The 23092-nt window shown below is 39.0% G+C and overlaps 1 protein-coding gene across 1 annotated transcript in view; it reads left to right on the forward strand.

The window, feature by feature from the left end:
- The window catches only part of LOC111145809 (neuronal tyrosine-phosphorylated phosphoinositide-3-kinase adaptor 2), a 214021-nt gene that overhangs the window by 176955 nt on the left and 13974 nt on the right, over positions 1-23092 (forward strand). Inside the window, exon 4 of the mRNA XM_022501057.1 lies at positions 13191-13397. Coding sequence (XP_022356765.1) covers positions 13191-13397 — 207 coding nt within the window. The remainder of the gene's footprint in view (positions 1-13190; positions 13398-23092) is intronic.

A 23092-nucleotide genomic window follows, 5' to 3' on the forward strand; every position in this document is an offset into this window, starting at 1 on the left:
AAAATCACATATGTTTGAGTCCCCGTGGCCTCCTTTCTTCAAGAAGATTCTTTTTTAGATTGTTAGCTTTATGTTAATTTTCTTCCTTGTGTCCTACTTAAGAATGACTCTACTGTCAGGTCTTCTCTAACTGTTGGCATATGATTTGGAATTTGTCAAAAGACATAGATATCTTAAAACATCCTAAGTCAAAATGTGTGCCTGATTCAGGCTATAAAGATTTTGTAACCCTAAAACTCTCTTTGCCAAGTTTTTAGAATTCTATTTGTCCCTCTAAGAGATTTTTATCAGTAGTTTCTCTATCATACTTGTGATGGTACTAGATGTAGAAGGAGCAAGATAAGCTTTAGAATGTCAGATCTTAAATGGAAAGGAAGAACTAAAAGCTCACCATTGGCATTATCAGGGACTGCTAGGAGCTGTGGGCATAAATATTTCATGTGGTAAATTATAAGGAGACATTTGCATTTTTATGCACTATTTTAAAGTAAAAAAGAATTGTTGAACAATAAGGACACTTTCCATAATTATGTTCCATTTTTAATATGCAGAGAATTGACTCTGAGTTCAGGGTAGTTATTTAATGAGTTTTCCATATAACCTTGTCTGGTATTTTTCTCTGAATTTTGACATCAGATTAAGACCAATGAGGTGTTAAAAATGATTTTCTTGTCATTAAACATATGATGGATTTTTGAAGTTCAAAAAAAGTGGTCTTCATCTAGTAAATAGTCACAAGTTTCTCTACATTAAATGCAAATACTAAACGTTGTTTATAAAAGGAAACACTACAAAACATTTTCTATTACTGCATCTTTGTATCTATATCTGTACACCCCACTGAAAAGGACATTGAAGAAGTTGATGGCATCATAATGTTAAGATGGTGATACCTGAATTTCTGTGGGTTTCATGTGCCCAGAGATAAGATGGTGCTGATAATGAGCCTCTGACCTGAGATAACTCCTCCCACATCTGCCTCTTGGTCCTTCTTACATACTTCCTCTGGGAGAATATTCCTTTAACGCTAAGGACATCACATACTTCGCTCCTCAAAAATACAAACTCTAGCTTGTCACTCAAAATCCTCCTGAATTTGTTTCTTCTTTTCTATGTTAATTTAGGTCCCATTCTTTCCTAATACAAAGGCTTTCTTCCAGACAGACTAAACTTCTTATGGAGCCTGAACCATGGTTTCTCTGTACCATTCTTTGTAAAGTATTGGGTTTGCTTTTGCTTTTTTGTCAAGCTGCAAGTTTGTTGTTAGGCAGGATCAGCTTTTGGGAGGACAGACCTAAGGAAAGACCCATGTGTGTTCAACAATTATGAGCAGCCATTCTGGAGAACTGTATGGCAATTCCTCAAAAATTTAAAAATAGAACTATTCTATGATCCAGTGGTTACACTACTAGGTTTTTATCCAAAGGATACAAAAATACACATTGGAAGGAGTACATGTACCCCAATATTTCTAGCAAGCTATATATGGCTATTGTCAACAATAGCCAAACTACGGAAAGACCCCAAATGCCTACCAACTGATGATTGGATGAAGAAGATACAGCACACACACACACACACACACACACACGATGGAGTACTACTGAACCATCAAAAAGAATGAAATCTTGCCATTTACAACGATGTGACTAGAGCTAGAGTGTGTTATGTTAAATGAAATTAGTCAATCAGAGAAAGGCAAATACCATATAATTTCACTCATGTGGAATTTAAGAAACAAAATGAATGAACATTCAGGAGGCGGTAAAGAGAGAGAGAGGGAAACAAATCATGAGAGACTCTTCACTGTGGAGAACAAACTGTGGGTTGTTGGATGGAGGTGGGTGGGGGGTGGACTAGATGGGTGGTGAGGATTAAGGAGGGCACTTGTGATGAGCACTGGGTGTTATAGTAAATGACGAACCACTGAAACCAGTATTGAACTGTCTGTGAACTCACTAGAATTTAATAGTAATATATCATATATTAATATTATAACTATAATTTAAATTAAAAAAAATAGCACCTGGGTTACTCAGTCAGTTGAGCATCCAACTCATGATGTCAGCTCAGGTCAGGAGATCAAACCCTGTGTCGGGCTCCTGGCTCAGTGGGGAGTCTGCTTGAGACTCTTTCTCTCCCTTTGCCCCTCTCCCTGCTCATGTGCATGTGCTCTCTCAAAATAAATATTTAAATCCCTAAAAAGGTAATTAAAAAATAAAATGCAGAAAAAAACACAAAACCCCAACTAGTTTCCCCTGGCTGCAAAACTCATCTAACCCACCCTCTCTTTCCTCATGCCATTCTTTGAATCACTGTTTAATCAAGGTTTCCTGACCTCTCTACCAGGAAAAAACATCTACTATCCTTTCATTGTCTACCATCTCTTCTTATTGCTGTTATCAGAGCTCTAATACTGTATTAGCTCATGTAAGTTTTTTTTTTTTTTTCCTCCTCTTAGAGAAGGAACCCCATGCAGCTAGAAGTCATGGTGTTTTATTTCACTGCTTAGTCTCTCACTGTCATGGTGCCTGGCAAAAAAAAAAAAAAAAAAAAAAGTCTATACATATGGAGCAAGACATATGCATTTTACTATTGATTGAACATAATAAGAAAATTTTTTTCACTTGCCTTTTTTAATCAAAGCAATCCAAAAAAGTATGTCAGAGTAAACTGCTAAAAGCAGTCTTTAAAAATGCATGTTCTTTATTTTCTGAGTTGTTCCTCTGTTACTGATAAATATCACTTAATAGCTGTGCTTTGGATTACAGTGTGCTGTGGGAATTTAATCCTTTCTGAAAACTGCAATGGACCTCTGTATAACTTGCCTGTTGAAGTGTCTTAGAAGCTGAGTTGTGCATAATCATTGCCGTGTAGACTGACAACTTATTTCTCCCAAATCTCATTGTATTAATTTTCCTGTTTATAGAATCTCCAACTTTTTAAAATTCTTTCTTTTAAGATTTTATATATTTATTTTAGAGAGCGAGCGGGATGAGGGGTAGAGGGAGAGGGAGAGAGAGTGTCTTAAGCAGACTCTGCACTGAACACAAAGTCCAACTCAGGGCTTGATCTCATGATCCAGAGATCATGACCTGAAATCAGAGTGGGAGCTTAACTGACTTAGCCATCCATGCACCTGGAATCTTCAAATTAAAAAAAAAAAAAAAAAAAAAAAATGGTGGGTTTTAAAAATTTTCTGATTACCTTTCAAAATGAGATAAATAATCCTCCCTAAAAGAACCCCAAGGGAAGAGAATGGAGCTAAACAAAGCTTCACTCGTGTAGCGATTTGTTCAGAAAGCCCAGAGTTCAAATTCTGGTTCCTCTAAATACCCACCCTTGACTGGCCCTGATGAACTTATTCACAGCAGGAGCCTAAGTTTCCTGAACAGTGAAGGTTATCACTAGACAAGCCTGGGAAGGCTATGCAAAGATTAGGAATATTATTTATAAAGACTGTAGTGCAACTTCTGATGCAAAGGAGCCACAGAGTCCGTGGAAATTTTCATCACAGTGCTCCTGCTGCTGGGCATTGTTTAGAGCTTACATTCTGCTTTTCCACTAGTAACTAGGAAACAGGGAAAAAGATTGAGGATATTACCTATATTTTTTTTAAAACCAGGACTCCTATTTATTTCAAGTCTCCCCATCAGGTGGCAGGAAAAAATTTGGATGTTACAATTGCCAATGATGCTAAACAATTCATTAATGTTGTTTAAGAGCTCACTTACTTAATTTATTTTCGAGTTCGCTGTGATTTGACTGGCAGGGGAATTGAATTACAAAAAAAGTCACCTTGACAAATGTAAAACATTCTGAAATATAAAGTAGAGGTATATTTTGGAACAGAAATAGTAATACTACTGAATCTTCATGAAGGATTTTGCTTTTCGTACTAGCTTTGGGTTTATAGACATATACAATTTTAGACTCAGGAGGATACTTAGAAATAACTTATTTTAATCTACAGTTTTATTTGAGGAAACTAAGGCTCAAGAAGGATGTTTTATTGGACTTACTGAGTGTGGACGCAAGATCATCTTAACCTCACTCCAGAATAGTTCCGCAAAATATTTTAATTTATTGTAAATATTTCTTCAATACATCTAATTTATATCAAAATTATTTTTATTTTAAAGAAATAGTCACTACTTTATTTGTGAATATTTTTAAAGGTCTTATTTTAAAAATTACTTCTTAGAGATTTTGTTCTTTGCTACTATTTTGAATGAAAAACAATTTAGAAAAAATGAGGATGGTATTATCTTCATTCACATGAATATAAATAAAATATATAAGCTGTTTGAACAATCATTTTAAAGATTCTTCCACTTGTATATTCAGCATACATTTATTGAAGCCATAGTATTTAAAATATTTATTAAATACTCAATAAAAATGTATTTATCAATTTTATAAAGTATTTTTTATTAGAACTAGAGTTAAGAAAGAAGCATTGCCTGCCAAATTCTTACACTGGTATTTGGCAGTTTGACTAATCTCTCTGCCCCTCGTTTTTCTGTCAGTATGCCAATAAAAATATTGTCCTCAGTAGAAAGTCAAGGAATTTATATTTAAACTATATTTTATAGGAAGGAAAATGAGAACTATTATTGGTTAAAATCTGCATTAGTTCATTAGTTATAACAAATAGCTACAAAACCTCAGTGGCTTTATACAATACAACCTATCTCTTGTTCATGTCATAAGACACAACAAATGACCCAGGCCTGGTATAACCCATTAGTGGGTCCAGTAGAAGTTGGGAAGTTCTCCTCACAGTTATTGGGAAGTTTCCCTGTGGTCCACCCTCATTTGGATGGCCAGACCTCAGTTTTGTGGCTCCCTTCACTGCAAGGAATGCTGGAAAGTATAGTTTAAGTGCATGCCCAGAGAAAGCAAACATATTTGGTCAGCATCTGCCTGGACTGTGCCCGCAGATCCTCTTGGCTTCTGCATTATAAGAACAAACAAAACTATACATTGCATTCTCTGAGTAAAGTGCCTCTCATTACCCTGCAGTACTAGAATTTCTTAAAGAAAGTGTTACTAAAATATGTCAACATTTGAGCTATGCTTGATGACTTCAGTGAAGGTGTTTTAGGTAGAGTTAATTTGGCAGTATCTCTGTAATCCTCATCCACCTTGATAAAAAAAAAGGTGAATAATTAAATCATCTAGATGTTTAATTGAGAGTTTTTAAAGACCAAAGATGGTGTTTGAAATTCTGTTTATCATCATACCCTATGATAAGTGTTATTCCCTGCAACCATAATAAAAAGAACTGTTGAATATAAGTCAGTATGTGAGTTCCCGAAGTCTTATTGTGAGAGATACATGCTGGGGGGTGGCCAGGAAACCTGTGGGTTTATCAGGTCTTTGCTAATTGCCATCTGTGTGACCTTGAACAAGATGCGCAAAGCTTCTGAGCTCTTTTTACACCTGTAAAATGATTAGGATTATTTGTGTATTCTATTCTACTTCAGTGTGCCTCATCTATTTTATTATTTTGTTAAGTAACACCTTATCTATCTTACTAGAATGGAGGTTTTACTCTGTAACTTCTTCACACAAACATGGACTTTCTTCCCAATTTTATTTTAAACATGTATTCTCCAGTTGCCTGAGCTATGGTTCTTTTTCTATTTATATTTGAAGAGGTGACATCCCTTAGATGTTGGAATTGACAGAACTAACCCAAATGACAGAGTTCACATGAGAGAGGAGCAATAATAAAAAATAAAAAAATTGGTCCTGCTCCCTCATGCCCTTTTGTTGTGGAAACATGGGAGCCCGTGCCCTCTTTTCCCTGGAGACTTGGGAGATGGAATAATAGAAGTGTAAGGAAAGGACCCTGGTGCTCACTTGGACTCCTAAGAAAACCACATCAGGCTCTCTGGCTCTGACCAGCTCCAGAGACCACAGTTTTAAAAAGACACCATGACGTGCAATTAGCGTCCAGGCCAGTGTCCCCGGAAGGGTGAGAGTTCTAGATTTGTACTGGAAGGAAAATGTGAGCAGCAGCAGACAGACTGCCTCACTCTGGATTCTAAAGGGTGTCTGCTTAAAACAGAAATAGACTAGTTCTGAGTTGCTCCAGAAACAGGACTACCAACAACCAACTATTGGTGGTGCTTGGAGGGAGGCCGACTTGGGCTATGTATGAGCGCTTTCTAGCAATTAAACATGTTCAAAAGGGAGCCAAACTTTCCCTATGAGGTGAGATGTCCCCTTCCCTGGAGCTCTCCTCCCAAAGGCATGGGACCAGCTCAGTAATGACATACACACACCTTGCTTTTCATGAGCTGTTACAACTGTGATTTCTAAGGTCTCTTTCAGTTTTAAATTTGATGATTGAATCTAATACCCATCTGATAATGCAATTTAGTTTAGTGCCTCCTTCAGCACTTCAAATGTGCTGTCTTTTCTGCCTAATTAATCTCCCTTAATCACCTTTCATTATTTCCATTGTTCAGCAGTTGGAATAGAATGGAGGCACTTTGATCCTGCTGATTATGCCTGTATGAGGGGACAATTCTGAAGCATTCCTTTTGTCCACAGGAAGCTCGAATGCTCATCATGTACATGAGCTTTGGTCCCTTGTCACCAGGCACTGAATCCATATTCTTAACCAAGGAATCCCTATGTGAGAGGGTGAAATTTCGGGAATAACTACAGTCAGGAACCACAGAGATAAAAGCCTTTTGTGTAAATCATCTGAACCATATAGAAGTTCATAAAAATAATTAAATGACATGGCAAGTTAATTCTTATATATTGCAAAAAAGGAAGAAAGGAAGGGAGGGAGGGAGGAAGAGGAGAGAGAGGAAGGGAAGGGGCAGGAAGAGGAAGATCTTATGTTCTCCAGGTGTGACTGGTCATATTTCCAAAAAATACTCATTTTCCCAGGCAAATAACTTGTTTTTTTGATCGGTCAGCAAGTCAATTAGAAACATATATGGGTTCACAAAAACAATTTTAGCTCACTCATATTTGTCATTGAGGGTTACTGGTTCATGGCGGGCCCATGTACTGGGTAAGGGTGGAGAGGTGGGAGGAAGAGGCTGTATGTCACAGCTTATGATGGGGTTAGATTCAGTAATGAAGGCTAATTAGCTGACTGACCTGGGTGAAGCATGCATGCATTCATTCATCTTGTCTATTCTCACTGAGAACTTTGTTAGATACTGAGGACCAACACGAAAGATATAGTCTCTAGTCTTAAGAAGCTGTTACAGTCTGGTGGGCGTACTAGACATATAAATCAACAATTACATGAACTTCCTAGCCAGAAAGGAAGCAAGTCTGGAAAGAGGATAATGCTGTCAGTTTTAATGTGTGTGGTCCACCAGATGGCCATATACAGAGGTCCATCAGTGTAATAGTGTTTTTTTCTTTGTCTCTAGAGCTTCACAGGGATTTTCCAGTTTTGGAGACTTATAAGAATCCTCTCTATCATTTCTCTTTTTTTCAAAGATTTTATTTATTTGTTTGAGAGAGAGAGAGAGGGAGGGCAGGAGAGGAGCAGAAGGAGAGAGATAAGCAAACTCAATGCTGAACATGGAACCCAAAGTGGTCTCAACCCTATGACCCTGAGATCATGATCTGAGCAGAAATCAAGAGTCAGACACTTAACCAACTGAGTCACTGGACTAAGCCACTGAGCCAAGTCCCTCCTCCATACATTTCTGTTGAAAGAGTAAATGTTGATGAGGAAGAATGAGTCAGAGAAACTGGGAAAAGTCAGCATCTGGTAGGGGACAGATCTGATGGTAAAAGCCATCAGACCTGGGAAGCCAAGCCCTTCTAGGTGGCCCAGGGCCCCCATGAAGGCATGCAGAGCAAGAGGAGGAATAAGGTAGAAGCCAAAGAGACAAAGTATAAATCCAGATACAGCATAAAGAAGGGGGATTCCTGAGAAGGAACTTCAGAATCAGCTGCATGAAGTGTGATAGAATTGGAAACCTGAAGAAAAATATTTTGGTCATGAAAAAATTGCTCCTAGTCTGTTATCCTTACTTGTTCTTCTTTAACTTGAACACCGTAAGAAATTTAAGACCACAATATGCAAAGCACACAGTTTGAAAGATGAATGGAATGGAATCTACATACATTTCTCCCAGCAACATTTCAGTTCAAGATCAGATTTCAGTGTGAACATCAGACTTAAATTTTTTTAATTTTAAAAAAGATTATTTATTTATTTACTTATTTGTTTGTTTTTTGAGAGAGAGCTCGCAGGAGCATGAGTGGGGGGAAGGACAGAGCATCAGGTTTTAGATCAATAGTTGACATTCAGTCCTTCATTGGAGAACAGAGGACCACCACCTTCCATGTAGTTAGCCTTGTGCTACATAATCAGGCTAAGAACTTAGATCTGAAAGAATTAAGATCCCACTTAGAAATTTACCACAGTGCCTAAGATTGACCTTGTTCAGGAAAATTTATGGTACTAACATCAATTTTGTTTTTCAGGCTTTAAGAAAACTTTGAAATATATGGAATGGGATAAATTCTTCCTGATCCTCTTGAGTAGATTTCTTTGAGGTTTCAATCTGTCTTCTTGTATATATTTCTTAGTCTGATTGTCTGCTCTCCATTTGTTTATTTGCAACAGCTATTTTGAAGATTTTTGTAGTATTTTACTTAGAAAATGCATTTTATAGGGAGCTTCTCATGAATCTATGTAGGAAACTAGATTTATTCCCAAATAAAATTCTCAATAGTACATTTACGATTTTCTTCCAGATTTTTCAGCTTTGTCCTCTGTCTAGGAGGTAGATGTTAAGGTATATCCACACACAAGTCCAAGTAGCACGATTTCTTCCATCCTTTTGTTCAAGTTTCTCTAAATAAATCTGCCAAAATTCACTGAAGTCTAACCTCTGGGGCCTGAAAACAAAGAGGGAAACAAGACTCCTTTTTGTTTCCAAAGCTGAATTGGGCTTTTATTTAGTTGAGGTTGGAGACCTAAGTGACACTTCCCCAGTCTGTATATGCAAGTAATTTGAATAAGAACAAAGAAACTGATGCTAGTGGAGGTGCTCTGACACACATCCTCAGCCTTTCATATTTAAAATGTTACCCAAAGCCACAGGAAGGAGATTGGGTCCAATGTTAGGTATAAGCATTTTTTAGTTTGGTTAGGTTCCGTCCCAGTGGGAGAGGACTGTGAGTGTGCGCGTCTGTGTTTGTCTGTGTGAGAGAGAGATAGTAAATGCTTAATATTGGTAGTGGAAAAAAATACAGAAGTTGATAATAAAAGCAAGCATCTCAATGTTTTGTTTGAAATCTGGAAGAGAAGGTAAAGTGAAACAGATGGGTCATTAGGCTTTGAGGCTGTGACATTTGGAAGCCACAGTTACATTTCCCTTGAAACTGTGAATAAACAGCTTGGAAATAGTCTATGATGTTCTTTTCTGATACTGGTTTTGTTCCATTTGACTCAGGGCACTGAAAAGCAAGTTTTAGTTAAATTGTCTTGTTGTAATTATTATGCAAGAATGTATCACTTTTTAAATATTTTTACTTCCTATATTCGATTTTAGTGTAACTGGGATTCAGGCTTATAGGAGGCCCATTTAAAGGCCAGGAGTCTTTCTGAGGTTGTTATTATAAGACCACCCTCTTGGTTTAAGTTTTATCTCATAAAATAATATTCATGACGTGTTTACACAACTGTATAGCTTTTTGGAGCTGGAAGGAACTATAGCAATGTGCGTAGAAATGAAGAGCAAACAAACGTGAACAGGCAAAGGCTATTTATTCAGAGCTTGCTATAATAAGGCAGTGAGCCTCCATCACTTATAACTGTGGAGATTTGAAGGCAGGGAGAAAAGTAAGAAGGTCTTGGTGGGACATGGGCTAGACTTCAGATAGGACCCAAATGGAGGCTGTTGGCATGGGAAGTTGCAAACAAGGCCAACCAGGGGGGCGTCCTATGTGATTGGATGGGAATGCAGATTTGATTCTCTCCGGTGGTCCCATATTGGAAGCAGGAGCAAAAATTAGGGAAGCTATCAGTTATTAAGTAAATCCTCGCTGTTTGGGGCCAACTGTCACACGGATTATTGTTTGGCTGCCTGGATTGTTTGTTAGAGATAGTAAGTAGTCTGACTTCCTATAAGTCTGACTCAGGGAAAGTAGACTGGATTTCTGGGCTCATTACCCATATAGATAATGCGTTGGAGTTCTGTTTTCATATGTGGCCTGGCAATTTTCCATTTGTGTTTTCAATTTCTCAGCGATTATCTAGTCCAGATGTAGAAAGATTAAATAAATTCATAAAGAGCAAATGGCTAGAGTTTATTTAAATTAATAGTATCTTTTACATGTGTAGCACTACCTAGTTTTAAAAATATATTAAAGTGGGGCACCTGGGTGGTTCAGTCATTAAGCACTGCCTTTGGCTCAGGTCATGATCCCAGGGTCCTGGGATCAAGCTCTGTGTCAGGTTCCCTGCTCAGTGAGGGGTCTGTTTCTCCCTCTCCCTCTCTCTCTGCTTGCGTTCCCTCTCTTGCTGTTTCTCTCTCTCTTTCTGTCAACAAATAAATAAAATCTTAAAAATATTTTTTAAAATGTAAAATATCATTAGATCCTTCCAATTAAATTAGAGAGGTTAGACTGGGCTGGTTTTATCTCTATTTTGCAGTTAAGAAAAATGAAGCTCCGAGAGGAGAACCCAGTGCTCAGTGATGTGGGTTACTGGCCCATGACCATGCCAGAGCTGCAGAGCTAGGCCACTCAGATGACCTCACCTAGGGTTTCTGACTATATTACAAACTATGTCTGCCTCTGCATCATAGATTCAGGCAATGGGGAACCAAAGTGGGACATTTGTGTTCTCACACTGCTACAAGTCATTGAGTGTTTGAACCAAAACAAAAAGAAAGCAAAATACACATTCTCTGAACCATTTCTGTGATATATTTTTTTCCCCCACTGAAGTCTTTCCCAACGAATCCTCATTTGAATGAAACTTTCAACCTGGTGAATTTTACAACTTGTGATTGTTAGATAATCAGATTTTTGAAAATACTATTAGCTTTGTGTCACTTTAATACATTTACAACACTCGCTTCATTCTCTTGTTCCATTAGGAACATTGTACTTCCCACACACACCAGAAAGATGCCTGAGGAGTTGAGAAAACTACTAAATAAATAAATTAATTAAATACCTATTGAGCAGTATGCAAGGTGCTAAAGACACCAATGAAACAAAACAAATCTTAGCCCCTGCTTCCAAGAACCCAGGACCTTTTGGGAAGAGCAGATACATGGAATGCAGAGATGAGGAAATCCTAGCATGGGGTGGGGATATGGGTGCAGGATACTTAAATTGAGTGACCGTGACTGAGAAGCCTTCTAGGAGGAACAAAGACAAGATACAAAGATCTTCAAAACAGATGAGGTAGAAGACAGTAGCACAAAAACAGCCTTGTTTGAGTTAGAAGTGGAGTGGGGAGGAAGAAGGTCCAGCCAATTTGGTAGTGTTCCTTGAGCACAGTGTTTATGTGGAAAATGATGCAGTTGGAGAGGAAAGGAAGAATGACAGTGGGAATCTTGTGGGTCATCATAAGGAGATTAGACGTAATTCTGTGGGTAAAAGGAGGCTTCTGGAAGGATTTTAGTCAAGGCTACATTATAAACAGGTTTGCATTTTTTGTTTGTTTTTGTTTTTAAACACTTCTCTATGTGCCCTAGAGAGTGGCTATCACATCCATTCCCTGAGATAACACTGTTTAGAACAGCAAGCGGTGATCACTCATAAACCATCTTTACTACATGTGTTTTTAAGCACTTCTGTATATGTGTAACAGAATGGCTATTGCAATCATTCACTGAAAAATACACTTGGTTAGATTTGCATTTTAAACAGATCATTTTGACAGTATATGGAGCTCATACTTCAGAGAAACAAAGATAGAGAATAGGAGACAAATTTCAATAATTCAAGGGCAATGATTAGAGTTAGAACCAAACGAATTGAGGTAGATGTGATACAAAGTACAACAGAAGGGAAAGCGAGATATTCACAAATAAAATTTGTAGACTCTGCTGACTGATAGATTTGAGAAGTAACAGTTAAAGAAAAGGAAAGACAAGCATCTAGCTTGGGTGATTGGCTAGACAGGACAGGAGGAACTGCTGGTTTAGGGAGAAGTGGTGTCAGTCCAAGATCTGAAATGTTTTAAATTTGTGTTATCCATGGGACATCCAGATGTACTTACCCAGCAGGCCATTGGATAAATGAGTTAAAGCTAAGGATAATGATTCAGGATTGTGATAAACTATTTAGAAATCACTAACAATCCAGGAAGGTAAAAATCACAGGAAGACTGTATATAGAATGAGAAGAATGATGGCTAAGCTTGCATCTTGGGGATGGCACATAAGGGATGCATGGAGGAAGGAACATAGGAATGGCAAGAAAGTAGTGTTGGATGTAGAACACAACCCTGGAAGATGGGCCATTATTGAAGCCAAGAGAATTGAAGTTATAAATGAGAATAATCAAAGAGTTGTCAAATGTCTTAAAAAATGTTTTTTAAATTTGCCAATTAGAAGGCAGTAGGTGAGCTTAGCAAAAGCAGTTTTAGCAGAGTGGTGGGCTGAATTCATGAATTCAGAGTGGGTGGCAGGATGAATGGAAGATGAGACAGTAAAGACAGTGAGTCTAACATGCTCTTTAAGAAGTTTCCTTGAAGTTGAGCACCAGAGTTACTAGAAGACTGAAGACTCATTGAGGTTCTCTTCTTCCAATGAGAAAACTATTTCCCAATGATATTAACTTGTACACCTGTTATATTTAAATGTTGTAATCTCCAGCACACTCCCAAGTTGACAAAAAAAATACACACACACACACACACACACACACACACACACACATTATTTTTATTTATTTGACAAGGGAAGAGACAGCAAGAGAGGGAACACAGGCAGAGGGAATGGTAGAAGCATGCTTCCTTCCCACTGAGCAGGGAGCCCAATGCAGGGCTTGATCTCAGGACCTTGGGACCGTGATCTGAGCCAAAGGCAGATGCTTAACAACTGAGCACCCATGTCCCCCCTCACCACCAAATATATTGAAAACATTTGAGAAAATCGCTCTTTAATGTTTTAAAGGAATCTGGGAAGGATTCAACTTTGGTTTAACAGAATGTAATTCTGGTTAATACACAGAATCGACAGAGGAACTGAAAGTCCGAAGCCACAGCACGGAGCCATTACCAAAGTTGGACAGCAAAGAGAGAGGTCATCACGGGACATCTTCCAGAGAGCCTGTCAAAGCTCAGGAATGGGATGGAACACCAGGACCGCCCGTGGTTACCAGTAGACTGGGAAGATGTTCTGTGAGCCCCACTTTGTTAGCAGGAAACCACAGCTCAGGTAAGAGAGATAATGGTCTTTCAGTTGCCATTATCACTTAGAGGACCATAACCACAGACATGGCTGTCCCTACTCATAGAGACAGCATATAAGCAGCCCTTCACACCAAGGGATGAGACAATGTGTTATACCACTCCAGGGAGCATTATCCACATGGACGGTAGAGAAGTGAACAGTGCTTCTTGGAGCTGTACGGTGACGCAGCTCTAACAGTTCAGAACATCTTGTACTAAATTTCGTCTAAAGCATCTAGAGGCCTCATTGAAAGCACTTTCAGTTTATAAAGTTTAAGTGATTTAGAATTTATGTTTCCTGTGCTTCAGGGATGATTTTAGGCAACTGGGACAAAACGAACAGAAAACGGAAGTGAGGATGTATAGGTAACAAGAACCGTCTGAGGCAGTAGAGAGATTAGATATCATGAAGCACGTAGACTGATGATCTGATGATCACGGACTGATGACCGTGGGCATGCTGCTAAGGTTCCAGCTCTAAGTCAGAAGACTTAGAACGTTTTAATCAAATACACCTTTGGATTTTACCAGTTGAAATTAAAATCCGCAATGCAGTTTTGCATTGTTAATAGATAAATATCTATATAAGCATCAAATGTTTAAAAGCAGCATATGTTTGCTTTGAAGTGATTAGTCTACATAATGGACTAACAGAGAGCTGTCAATTGAAGGAAAAAAAACAAAAAACAAAAACCAAATAATCAAGTGACCTCCTGTAGTTTTCAGGTTTCTATCCCTTAAGAATGTTAGGGTTCTGAAGGAAAGACCAATCCTTTAATGTTCTTTTCAACTCTGATACTCGTCTTGGAAAGCAATTTACATGCATTTAGCCTGTGGACTCTCTGGCAGTTATGCACAAGTTAAAATTGGAACAGGATGAATGATCTCTGTATTTGGGAAGGGATGTTTCTAGAATAGGACCCGGGCAGAGACAGAGCAGTATCTTTCCCAGACTTAAAATGTAACTTCTTTCGTGATGGAGCCATAAAAATCTTGGAGAAGAGACAAGTGAATTTAGCAGAAAGTAAAAATTTATTTTTGTTAGTGAAGTATAAATAGCTATAGGTATATGAGAAGATATGTGCATTTTGTCAAAAAGGAAAAGAAACATAGGAACAAATTATATTTTGTAGAAAAAAGCATCTCTCCCTGAGAAGGTTGACCTCACGATTCAGTTGGGACTTAGGATTAATCTTGGGCTTATTAGTAGTATTTTTTAATTATTTAAATTTGTACCAGTTTGATCAAAAATATGAATAATATGTATTCCTATTATGACTAGAGATACAAAACCAAAAAGCATTACCTGAATTTCTATGAGATAATAGCCACTGTTCTAGTTTCTGAGATCACAGTGTTGAATAAGACATCCTTGCATTCAGGTGTTCGAACTCAAATGAAACACAAATGTGAAACAAAGGGGAAATCACTTAATGTTTCCTGGGAGTATATGATTTTGGGAAGAACCATCAAGGGGGTTGGGTGGGTAAAGTAATAACTGCTTGAGGATGTAACATTTGAGCTAAAGCTTGAAACCTCGGGAGTGGCTCCCCAGGAGGATGATGCAGACGAGGTCTGCCTTCTGGATGGACACCTAAAATTCTATGAGATGGAGCATAATAGTTTGTTTGGAGTGGAAGGTGGGGAAAAACTGACTGAAGAAATTGCAGAGTAGCTTGGTACCAAAAAGCAAGAATGCTGAAATGCTTTCAGCAACAAAATGCCAATTAGCAGTGGCTTAAGTAATAAGGTTTCTGTTAACTCCCCTTAGCACTTGATCTGGAGGGAGGCAGTTCCAGGTATTTTGCAACTGTTGAATGATGTCCTTGAGAACAAAGGGACTTTCTGGCTTTTTGTTTTTTGTTTTTTGTTTTTGATTGTTTGTTTTAAAGATTTTATTTATTTATTTGACAGAGAGAGATCACAAGTAGGCAGGAGGCAGGCAGAGAGAGAGGTGGAAGCAGGCTCCCCGCTGAGCAGAAAGCCCAATGCAGGGCTTGATCCCAGGACCTTGGGATCATGACCCAACCGAAGGCAGAGTCTTTAACCCACTGAGCCACCCAGGTGCCCCTGTTTGTTTGTTTGGTTTGTTTTTTAATTTTGCCCTTCTTCTACCTTTGATGATTTTTTTTTTTTTTATGATCATGAGCTGACATTTCTGAGCATTATGCCTCAGCAAAGAGTCCCTTTCATCTAGTCAGTCTAAACTAGGAAACATGTCCTCCAGACCCATCACTCAGTGAAGAGGAATGGGATTTCCATGAGTTTTTAGAGGACCCTTCTTTCTCTTATATCAAAGGGCTTCTGCTTCTACTGGGAAATGAAAGCAACAGTCTGTAATCTCAGGGAGAAAGGGAAGATGGCATTACATAAGCAATGGACAGTATCTGCCACATCATGGTTAGGTTTCCAACATTATGAGATGGATGTTTTGTAGTCACTTAAATATTTTTAAGATAGGTATAATACAGTTCAGTTTTTATCATGAACAATTCACGATCACTCCAAGGTTCAAGAAGGGGTCCCTGGGAGGCCATTAACTAAAATAAAAGTTGTCGAGATGAACTGTGTACCATGGGTTAGGTGGGAAAGTCAGGACTCAATTTTTGACTGTGTTAGGTTGGAAGTGCTCTCAGACATCTAATTAAGAATCTAGTAGACACTTGGAATTAGAAGAGTGTAGGTAAAGAGATTTAGCAATATTACTGACTGAGGCTAGAGACCTTTGGGGGTGGTTAGAACCCTAACACTGGCTGACTCTTAAGTAAAAGAGCAGGAAACTGAGATGAGAAGGAAGCAGAGATTAGACCCTGGGAAACCCAAACATTTGAAGGTGTGGGCAAAAGAAGAAGAACATGTGAAATAAACAAAAATTAAACAATTTGATGGTCCACAATTCAACTTTTACTGAACATTTGTAAAGGTGCATAAAAATGGGTAAATTGTAATGTTTTTTGACACTGATGTGACTCTTCCAAGAAATTTAGAGTGTAAACAGAATTAATAACATACTTTCACTTTCTTCCACTGCAAACTCCCACAGCATCTCTTTTGCATTATGACACCTAAAATCTGCTTTCCTGGGTCTTTCAGCTGTGTTTGTAGGGCAGTAAATTGTCTACTGACCAGAAGAAACAACATAAATATTTTCATTCCCTCACACTCCATCTTAGATGATGAAAGATGTAGAAAAAGGTGGAAGAACAAGAGATTTCTGGTACATTTTTGATAAAGACTTTTTTGTGTCTCTATTATATTAAAAGAAACTCGAAATACAGGGGAAAATGTGGAATCCCATATATAACAAAGTCAGTTAGGGTTTCTTATGTGCCAGAGAAACCATCAAGATGAACACTCAAGGGGCATCTGGGTGGCTCAGTCCGTTAAGTGTCTGACTCTTTTTTTTTTTTTTAAAGATTTTATTTATTTATTTGACAGAAGGAGAGAGAAAGAGATCAAAGTAGGCAGAGAGGCAGGCAGAGAGAGAGGAGGAGGCAGGCTCCCCGCCGAGCAGAGAGCCCAATGCGGGGCTCGATCCCAGGATCCTGAGATCACGACCCGAGCTGAAGGCAGAGGCTTAATCCACTGAGCCACCCAGGCGCCCCAAGTGTCTGACTCTTGATTTCGGCTCAGATCATGATCTTGGGGTTGTCGGATTGAACCCCACATTGGACTCTGTGCTGGGCATGGAGCCTGCTTAAGATTCTCTCTCCTTCTCCTGCTGCCCCTTCCTCCCTTCCCAGTTCATGCTCTTTCTCTCTCTCTTACACACACACACACACACACACACACACACACACACACACACTCAAAAGAGCATTATAATTAAACTTTTCGGAGTCAATCATTCCCAAATATGTCACTGCAATTTTATCTACTGAATCTACCATTGTACCTCTTTTGAGGGAAAGAAGAAAAGGAAAAAGAAGTTTGTTATGTTAGTAGCTTTAATGTTTCTAGAAAGAAAGCACCTAAAATATGCCAATTCTATACTAGAAAATGTCATAGCTTCACTAGCAAAAAATATATAAAATGAGAAAGTCTGAAGTTTACTCACCTTTGGTCTTTTTACCAAAAGATGCCCTAGCTAAAGGATACTCATCAGTGAGATGGTCTTTGTCCACAATAAGCAAGTAACTAGCAAAGGGCGCATTTTGGACTTGCTGCTTTGGAATGGAAATCAGTATTTACTCTTTTCCTTTTCTTCACACTTCCTGTTTGTTATTGTCCCCTACCAGAAACACTAGAACTGCAACCAATAATCCTCCTCCCTAAATAACAGAGGTACTCAGGTCCACACCTAACACTACAGAGGAAAGAAGGTTTCACCTGTTACGCCTATCCATACCCCCGTATCTATCAATACCCTGGTCTGCCAACTTTCTGCTTCTGGTTTCTCTCTCTCTCTCAATTACACAAGCACACACACACACACACACACACACACACACACACACACTCATGAACTGCTACCAGTCACAGACTATTGCTTTACCAAAAGTAGTTTAGCCACTTGGAATGGCTGCTCTTAACAGCTCTTCTGAGGAATGGAGGGATTGCTGAAGTAAAGCGAAGGAATGTGTCAGGAAATCTCAGTTCTAATTAACATTGCCACTGGTTGCTGTGGTACTCTATTAATGTCACTGTTGTTTAGTAAATCAGAGACTCCCCAGAGGGTGATTCCTGAAGGCGGTAGAGGTCTGGGACCCAAATGCTCATGAAAATAAGGGGGAAAAGTGGAAGTTATACAAGTAAATAGAGTATTCACAAAAATTCAGATTTCAGTCACTGACTCAATCAACGAATAGTTTCTAAGCGGCTTGTATCCAACGCTGTAATGGTTTCTGGAGGATAAACACACACACAGGGTATACAAAACACGGTCTCTGGCCCTCAAAGATCTTACTATGCTTCTTTTTAACACAAAACTATTGAACATAAATAATATATTGAACATATATTAATTAGTATAATAAATGCATTTTCATTGTTACCTACTGTTTACTGTAGATTACTATTCAGAGAAGAGAAAATCAGTGCAGGCTTGAAAAAAGATGGAAAACTTAGCGGAGACCTATAGTCTTAAACCAAGATTATATCAGATCTTTTTAAAAAATAATTTTTTAGAAGATTTTATTTCCTTATTTTTCCAAGGGAATGCAAGCAGGAGGATGGGGGTGGGGGGAGTCATGCAGGCTCCCAGCTGAACAGGGAGCCCGATGTGGGACTTGATCCCAGGACCCTGGGATCATGACCTGAGCTGAAAGCAGATGCTTAACAAATGAGCCACCCAGGCGCCCCTAAAATAATATTAATTATTATTAATTGAGCCAAAAGGTATAGAGAGCTTTCCACATGGGGTGAAGTTGAGCAAAGATGGAGGCAAACTTCTGGTGGGTTGGCCTTGCCAGTCCAGACTGAAGAAGCATTTTTGGAAGTAAATTCAGAAGGGCCCTGTCTAAACTCTATGTGGAAAGATCTTGAAAAGATAACCATGTGTGTTTCTGCCATCTGGAGGAGGTCCGACGTGGGATGAGAACTGAGGTGTGAGGCAAGCTGCTGTCACATCAGCGAGTGAATTAGGAGAGGGGACTCCTTCAAAATAGATATCCTTTGCTTGCACAATGCATACATGGGAATGCTCCTGACTTCCATAAAGGAAAACATTTTCCCCATTTTTCTGGAAACTTGAAGCCCTTTTGGTGTATAAGTTATATATTTCCACAATTTTTAGGAGCTTAGACATGGAAAAAATATTTCTCCATTGCAGAGAAAATCCACTGCATACCAATGAACATCTGACTGAATGATGGAAATGCAGGTGACCTGGAAAGCACAGGAGCCTCTCCAGGGCCCAGAGGCTACTCAGTGCCAGATAATGTTCACCATGAGAGCTGTTTATCCCAAATCTCAAGATTTAATTGCTCTTATGTGAGATCTCCCAATTTTTAAATACAGTTCAATTTTCAGTTTAAAAAAAAAAAGATTCTAATAGTTTAATTCCTCTGACTGGGTAAGACCTAAAGTCTACCGATTTGTCTTTTCTGGCTTATAAACTCAAGCAGTGACATCCCTTTGGGTGGAGGCATAGAAATGACCCTGAAACAGAGAGGCTGGGTTATAGGAGAAACAGCAGGTGTCAATAGACATCCTGCCCTCCTGGCTTTTATTTTTCAGAAGCTGCAGCTCCTTGAGAAGGATGTGCTGTTGGTATGAATGGGGATTAAAGAGTGGTAGATAGCTTTTTATTTTAAAGATTCTATTTATTTGAGAGGGAGAGAGCATGCACACCAGCAGAGCATGCACACGAGCCGGGGAGACAAAAAGGGGTAGAGGGAGTGGCCGAGGGAGAAGGAGAAGCAGAATTCCCTCTGAGCCGGGAGCCCACAGGGCTCGATCCCAGGACTCTGGGGTCATGACTCAAGCCAAAGGCGGACAGTTAGCCGACTGAGCCACCCAGGCACCCCGAGAGTAGTAAACAGTTTTTGATTATAAAAAAGGGAGGTGTTGTGGGGTTTTTTTTTTGTTTGTTTTTTTGTTTGTTTTTAAACTTTAGAAGAGAAACAGAAGTGTGGCATTCTGTGAATAGTAAGGACTATCATCTTATCTTTTCATAGCATCCTGGTAAAGTGGCCGGGCCTCTGACTGGGAGAACGGATGGATGGACTAGTGTTTACAGGAGGTTTCCAGTGAAGGTGGACTTTATGCTTTGGTTTCAAATTCCCAAATATAGAATTCTGTACTTCACGGGGCTTTTAATACCTGGAGAAGAGACTTCCCCCTGATGACCAGTGTGGTCTGAAGACTAAAAGATCCATCTTATCTAATCTGCTCTGCAGAACAATTCTGGGCCTTTTCATGACCCGCAGAGAAATATTTTCCACCGCCATTCCTGAGTTAGCCCTTCATGTCCAAGAAGAGTCCTGTGCACACAAGTTCAGGGAAGCAAGACCATATATGGATTTGATTCCATTTAAAGAAAACAAAGGAATGTGCCATTTTTCACAAGCCATGTTTGTAGAGTGAATTTTATATGACTAGTAAAAGCATGCATGAAGTATAACTGTGGTTTGGGCATCCAGTAGATCTAGATTTAAATTTGAAATCAGGTTTGTTTTTTTTTTTTAACTGTTGATAATATTAGGTATGTCCCATCATGTCACCGAGCTCCATCATAAAAGATAGATGATAATTGTATCTAACTCATAGATGCTATTGAGAATTAATGGTGCGAATTAAATGAGATAATGTATTAACACACTTAGCATGGTGTCTGGAGCACAACAGATATTAAGTAAATACTAGTTATCATTATGATTTCAGACACCTTTCCAAGTGTTTTTGGGAGAGAGCAGAGAGAATCACTGATACCAGGTGATACAGGGAAGGTTCTCATTAAGTAGTGGCATTTGAGCTAGGACGTGAACTGAGTTGAATTTAGACAGGGAACAGAGCAACAGAAGTGCAGGCAAAGTGGGGATCATGGGTGTTTTTGCTGGGGATGGTGAGAGTTCGGGTTCCAATCTGACCACGTAGCACACCCATCCCCCAGACTAGGATTCCTAAAACCGTCAGTCACAATTCTACTTCATCTTCCGATCACCTCTTTGAAGACTGGGAAGATCACAAAGATGTTTGGGTGTTAACCAAAGGCTTAAGATTGGATGCCTGCCAAGGAGATGTAGCTGAATGGGGGCCATTTAATATAAGCAACAGAAAACTGGGATCCAGCAAAGGGAACGATGATTGAATTAAAACATGTAGTCTTTGAATACTGTATTTTTACCAGTTGATTTTTAAGAAAGATGTTTTCCTCTTGAAAATTCTGAAGCATATTTACTGTACTCTACTTGGTAATGCGGAATCAGTGACTCATTTTGCTGATAAACCTCCCAGCAGCTATATCTCAAAAACATTCAGGATTCAGTGCTTCATATCCAGGAAGGGTCCCAAGCACACAAAATGAGCAGCATCAGATTGGGTGGCAGGACTGGGAAATGTGGAACAGTATTTATGATAATAATTCCTGGCAGAACACTAAATCTATACATTCACCCCCCCTCTTTTTTTTTTTTTAATTAAGTAGGCTTCACAGCTATTGTGGGGTTTAAACTCCCTGATACCAAGAATCCCGTGCTCTATGGACTGAGCCAGCCATGCCCTGCCACCCCGCCCTGTTATTTTTAGTGCAAGCAAACCATGTTTTGCAACAATGTTAGTAAATTAATATTTTGGTGGGAATGATTTGAGGAAATTATGTAACACTGCTGTACCCCAGTTTTTCTATCATTATAAAAAAAGATATAGGAAATCTCACTGTGTAGGTCATTATGAGGATTAAATTTAAAAATGCATAGAAAAGCCTGGTATAAAGCTGGCTTATAATAGCTAGTGAGCCCACAGTTTATTTTGTTACCATTCAATTTTATTGTAACGTTTAAGATTTTTTTTTCTAGGACCAAGACTGAATGTTTCCTTTGGAAAGTACAGCTCATTGCAATTGTGATACAGGGTTTTCTCTAGATACACATAATGTAACTGGCTCCAGGATCACTATTACAGAAACAGCCCATGCTTCTTTTATTTGTGCACTTTCCAACAAAGATTTTAGGCCAGTGCCACGGCTGTTTTGGGGTTCCCCTGAGTCTATATTCATAAAATTTGGAGAAAGGATCTGGTGCAGGCTTTAAGACTGGGTTACTGCATTATACAGAGTTATCAAAAAAATGTTAATATCTCTCACAGCGTTTCTGTTCTGCTTGGTAGCAATGCATGGGATTTAAAATCGTGTTGCCAAGGATGTGGGAAACATAAGAAAATATTGATAGCTCCAAATGTACACATATCCTTCCATAAATATCTGACTTGACATTCATTCATCTTTTCATTCATTCATTCATTCATTCCCTTTGCATTTATTTTCTAACATATTTATTCAGCTCTCCTCTGTGTCATTGCAGGGGCGAGGTGCAGAGGGGCAGAGTGTGCAAGGCAACCATGGTAGACTAGACCCATACTCCCAGTGCATAGTCTAACAAGGAAGACAGAAAATAAAATAAAAGATTCTAATAAATGTTATGAGGAGGAAATATTAGGCACTGTGACATGATTTATCCTCTGGTGATTCAGACAGGCTTCCTGGAGAAAGTGATATTAAATTTGATACTGGCATGACAAGTAAGTGCTAGAAAGTAAGAAGGGTAGTGTGTTCCCTAGAGCTCACTCACTGAAGTGTGGCTGAAAAAGATTTGCTTTTAGAACTTGATTAGTATGAAACATTTTGATATGGCTGTGTAATTCCCGAACTATATCCTCTTCTCTTTTTTCCATTTCTTCATATGGTCTGGCACTTTTGGGATGCATTATGGTCCCAGTACCCTCCTTTCCTTGCATCCACACCCTTTGCAATGTGCTTTCAGAGCTCCTTATCAAGAAGTAAGGTCTACTCCTTGAATCTGGGTTAGCTTTGGGTCTTGTCCTGACCAGTTGAATGAGATGAAAGGAACTGTGTGTCAGTTCTGAGCCTCAGCCTCAAGAATGCTTCTACTTGTTCTCTTCCAATCCTACCACCACCACATAAACAAACCAGAGCTAGCCTGTGGGAGGAAGAGATACACGGAGGAGAGCCAAGAGTCTTCAGCCTTCAGCATGCCAACCCCCAACATGTGAGAAAGCATAACA

This window comes from Enhydra lutris, unplaced genomic scaffold, assembly GCF_002288905.1.
Source record: "Enhydra lutris kenyoni isolate GAN:26980312 unplaced genomic scaffold, ASM228890v2 scaffoldscaffold1, whole genome shotgun sequence".
NCBI classification, from domain to species: Eukaryota; Metazoa; Chordata; class Mammalia; order Carnivora; family Mustelidae; genus Enhydra; species Enhydra lutris.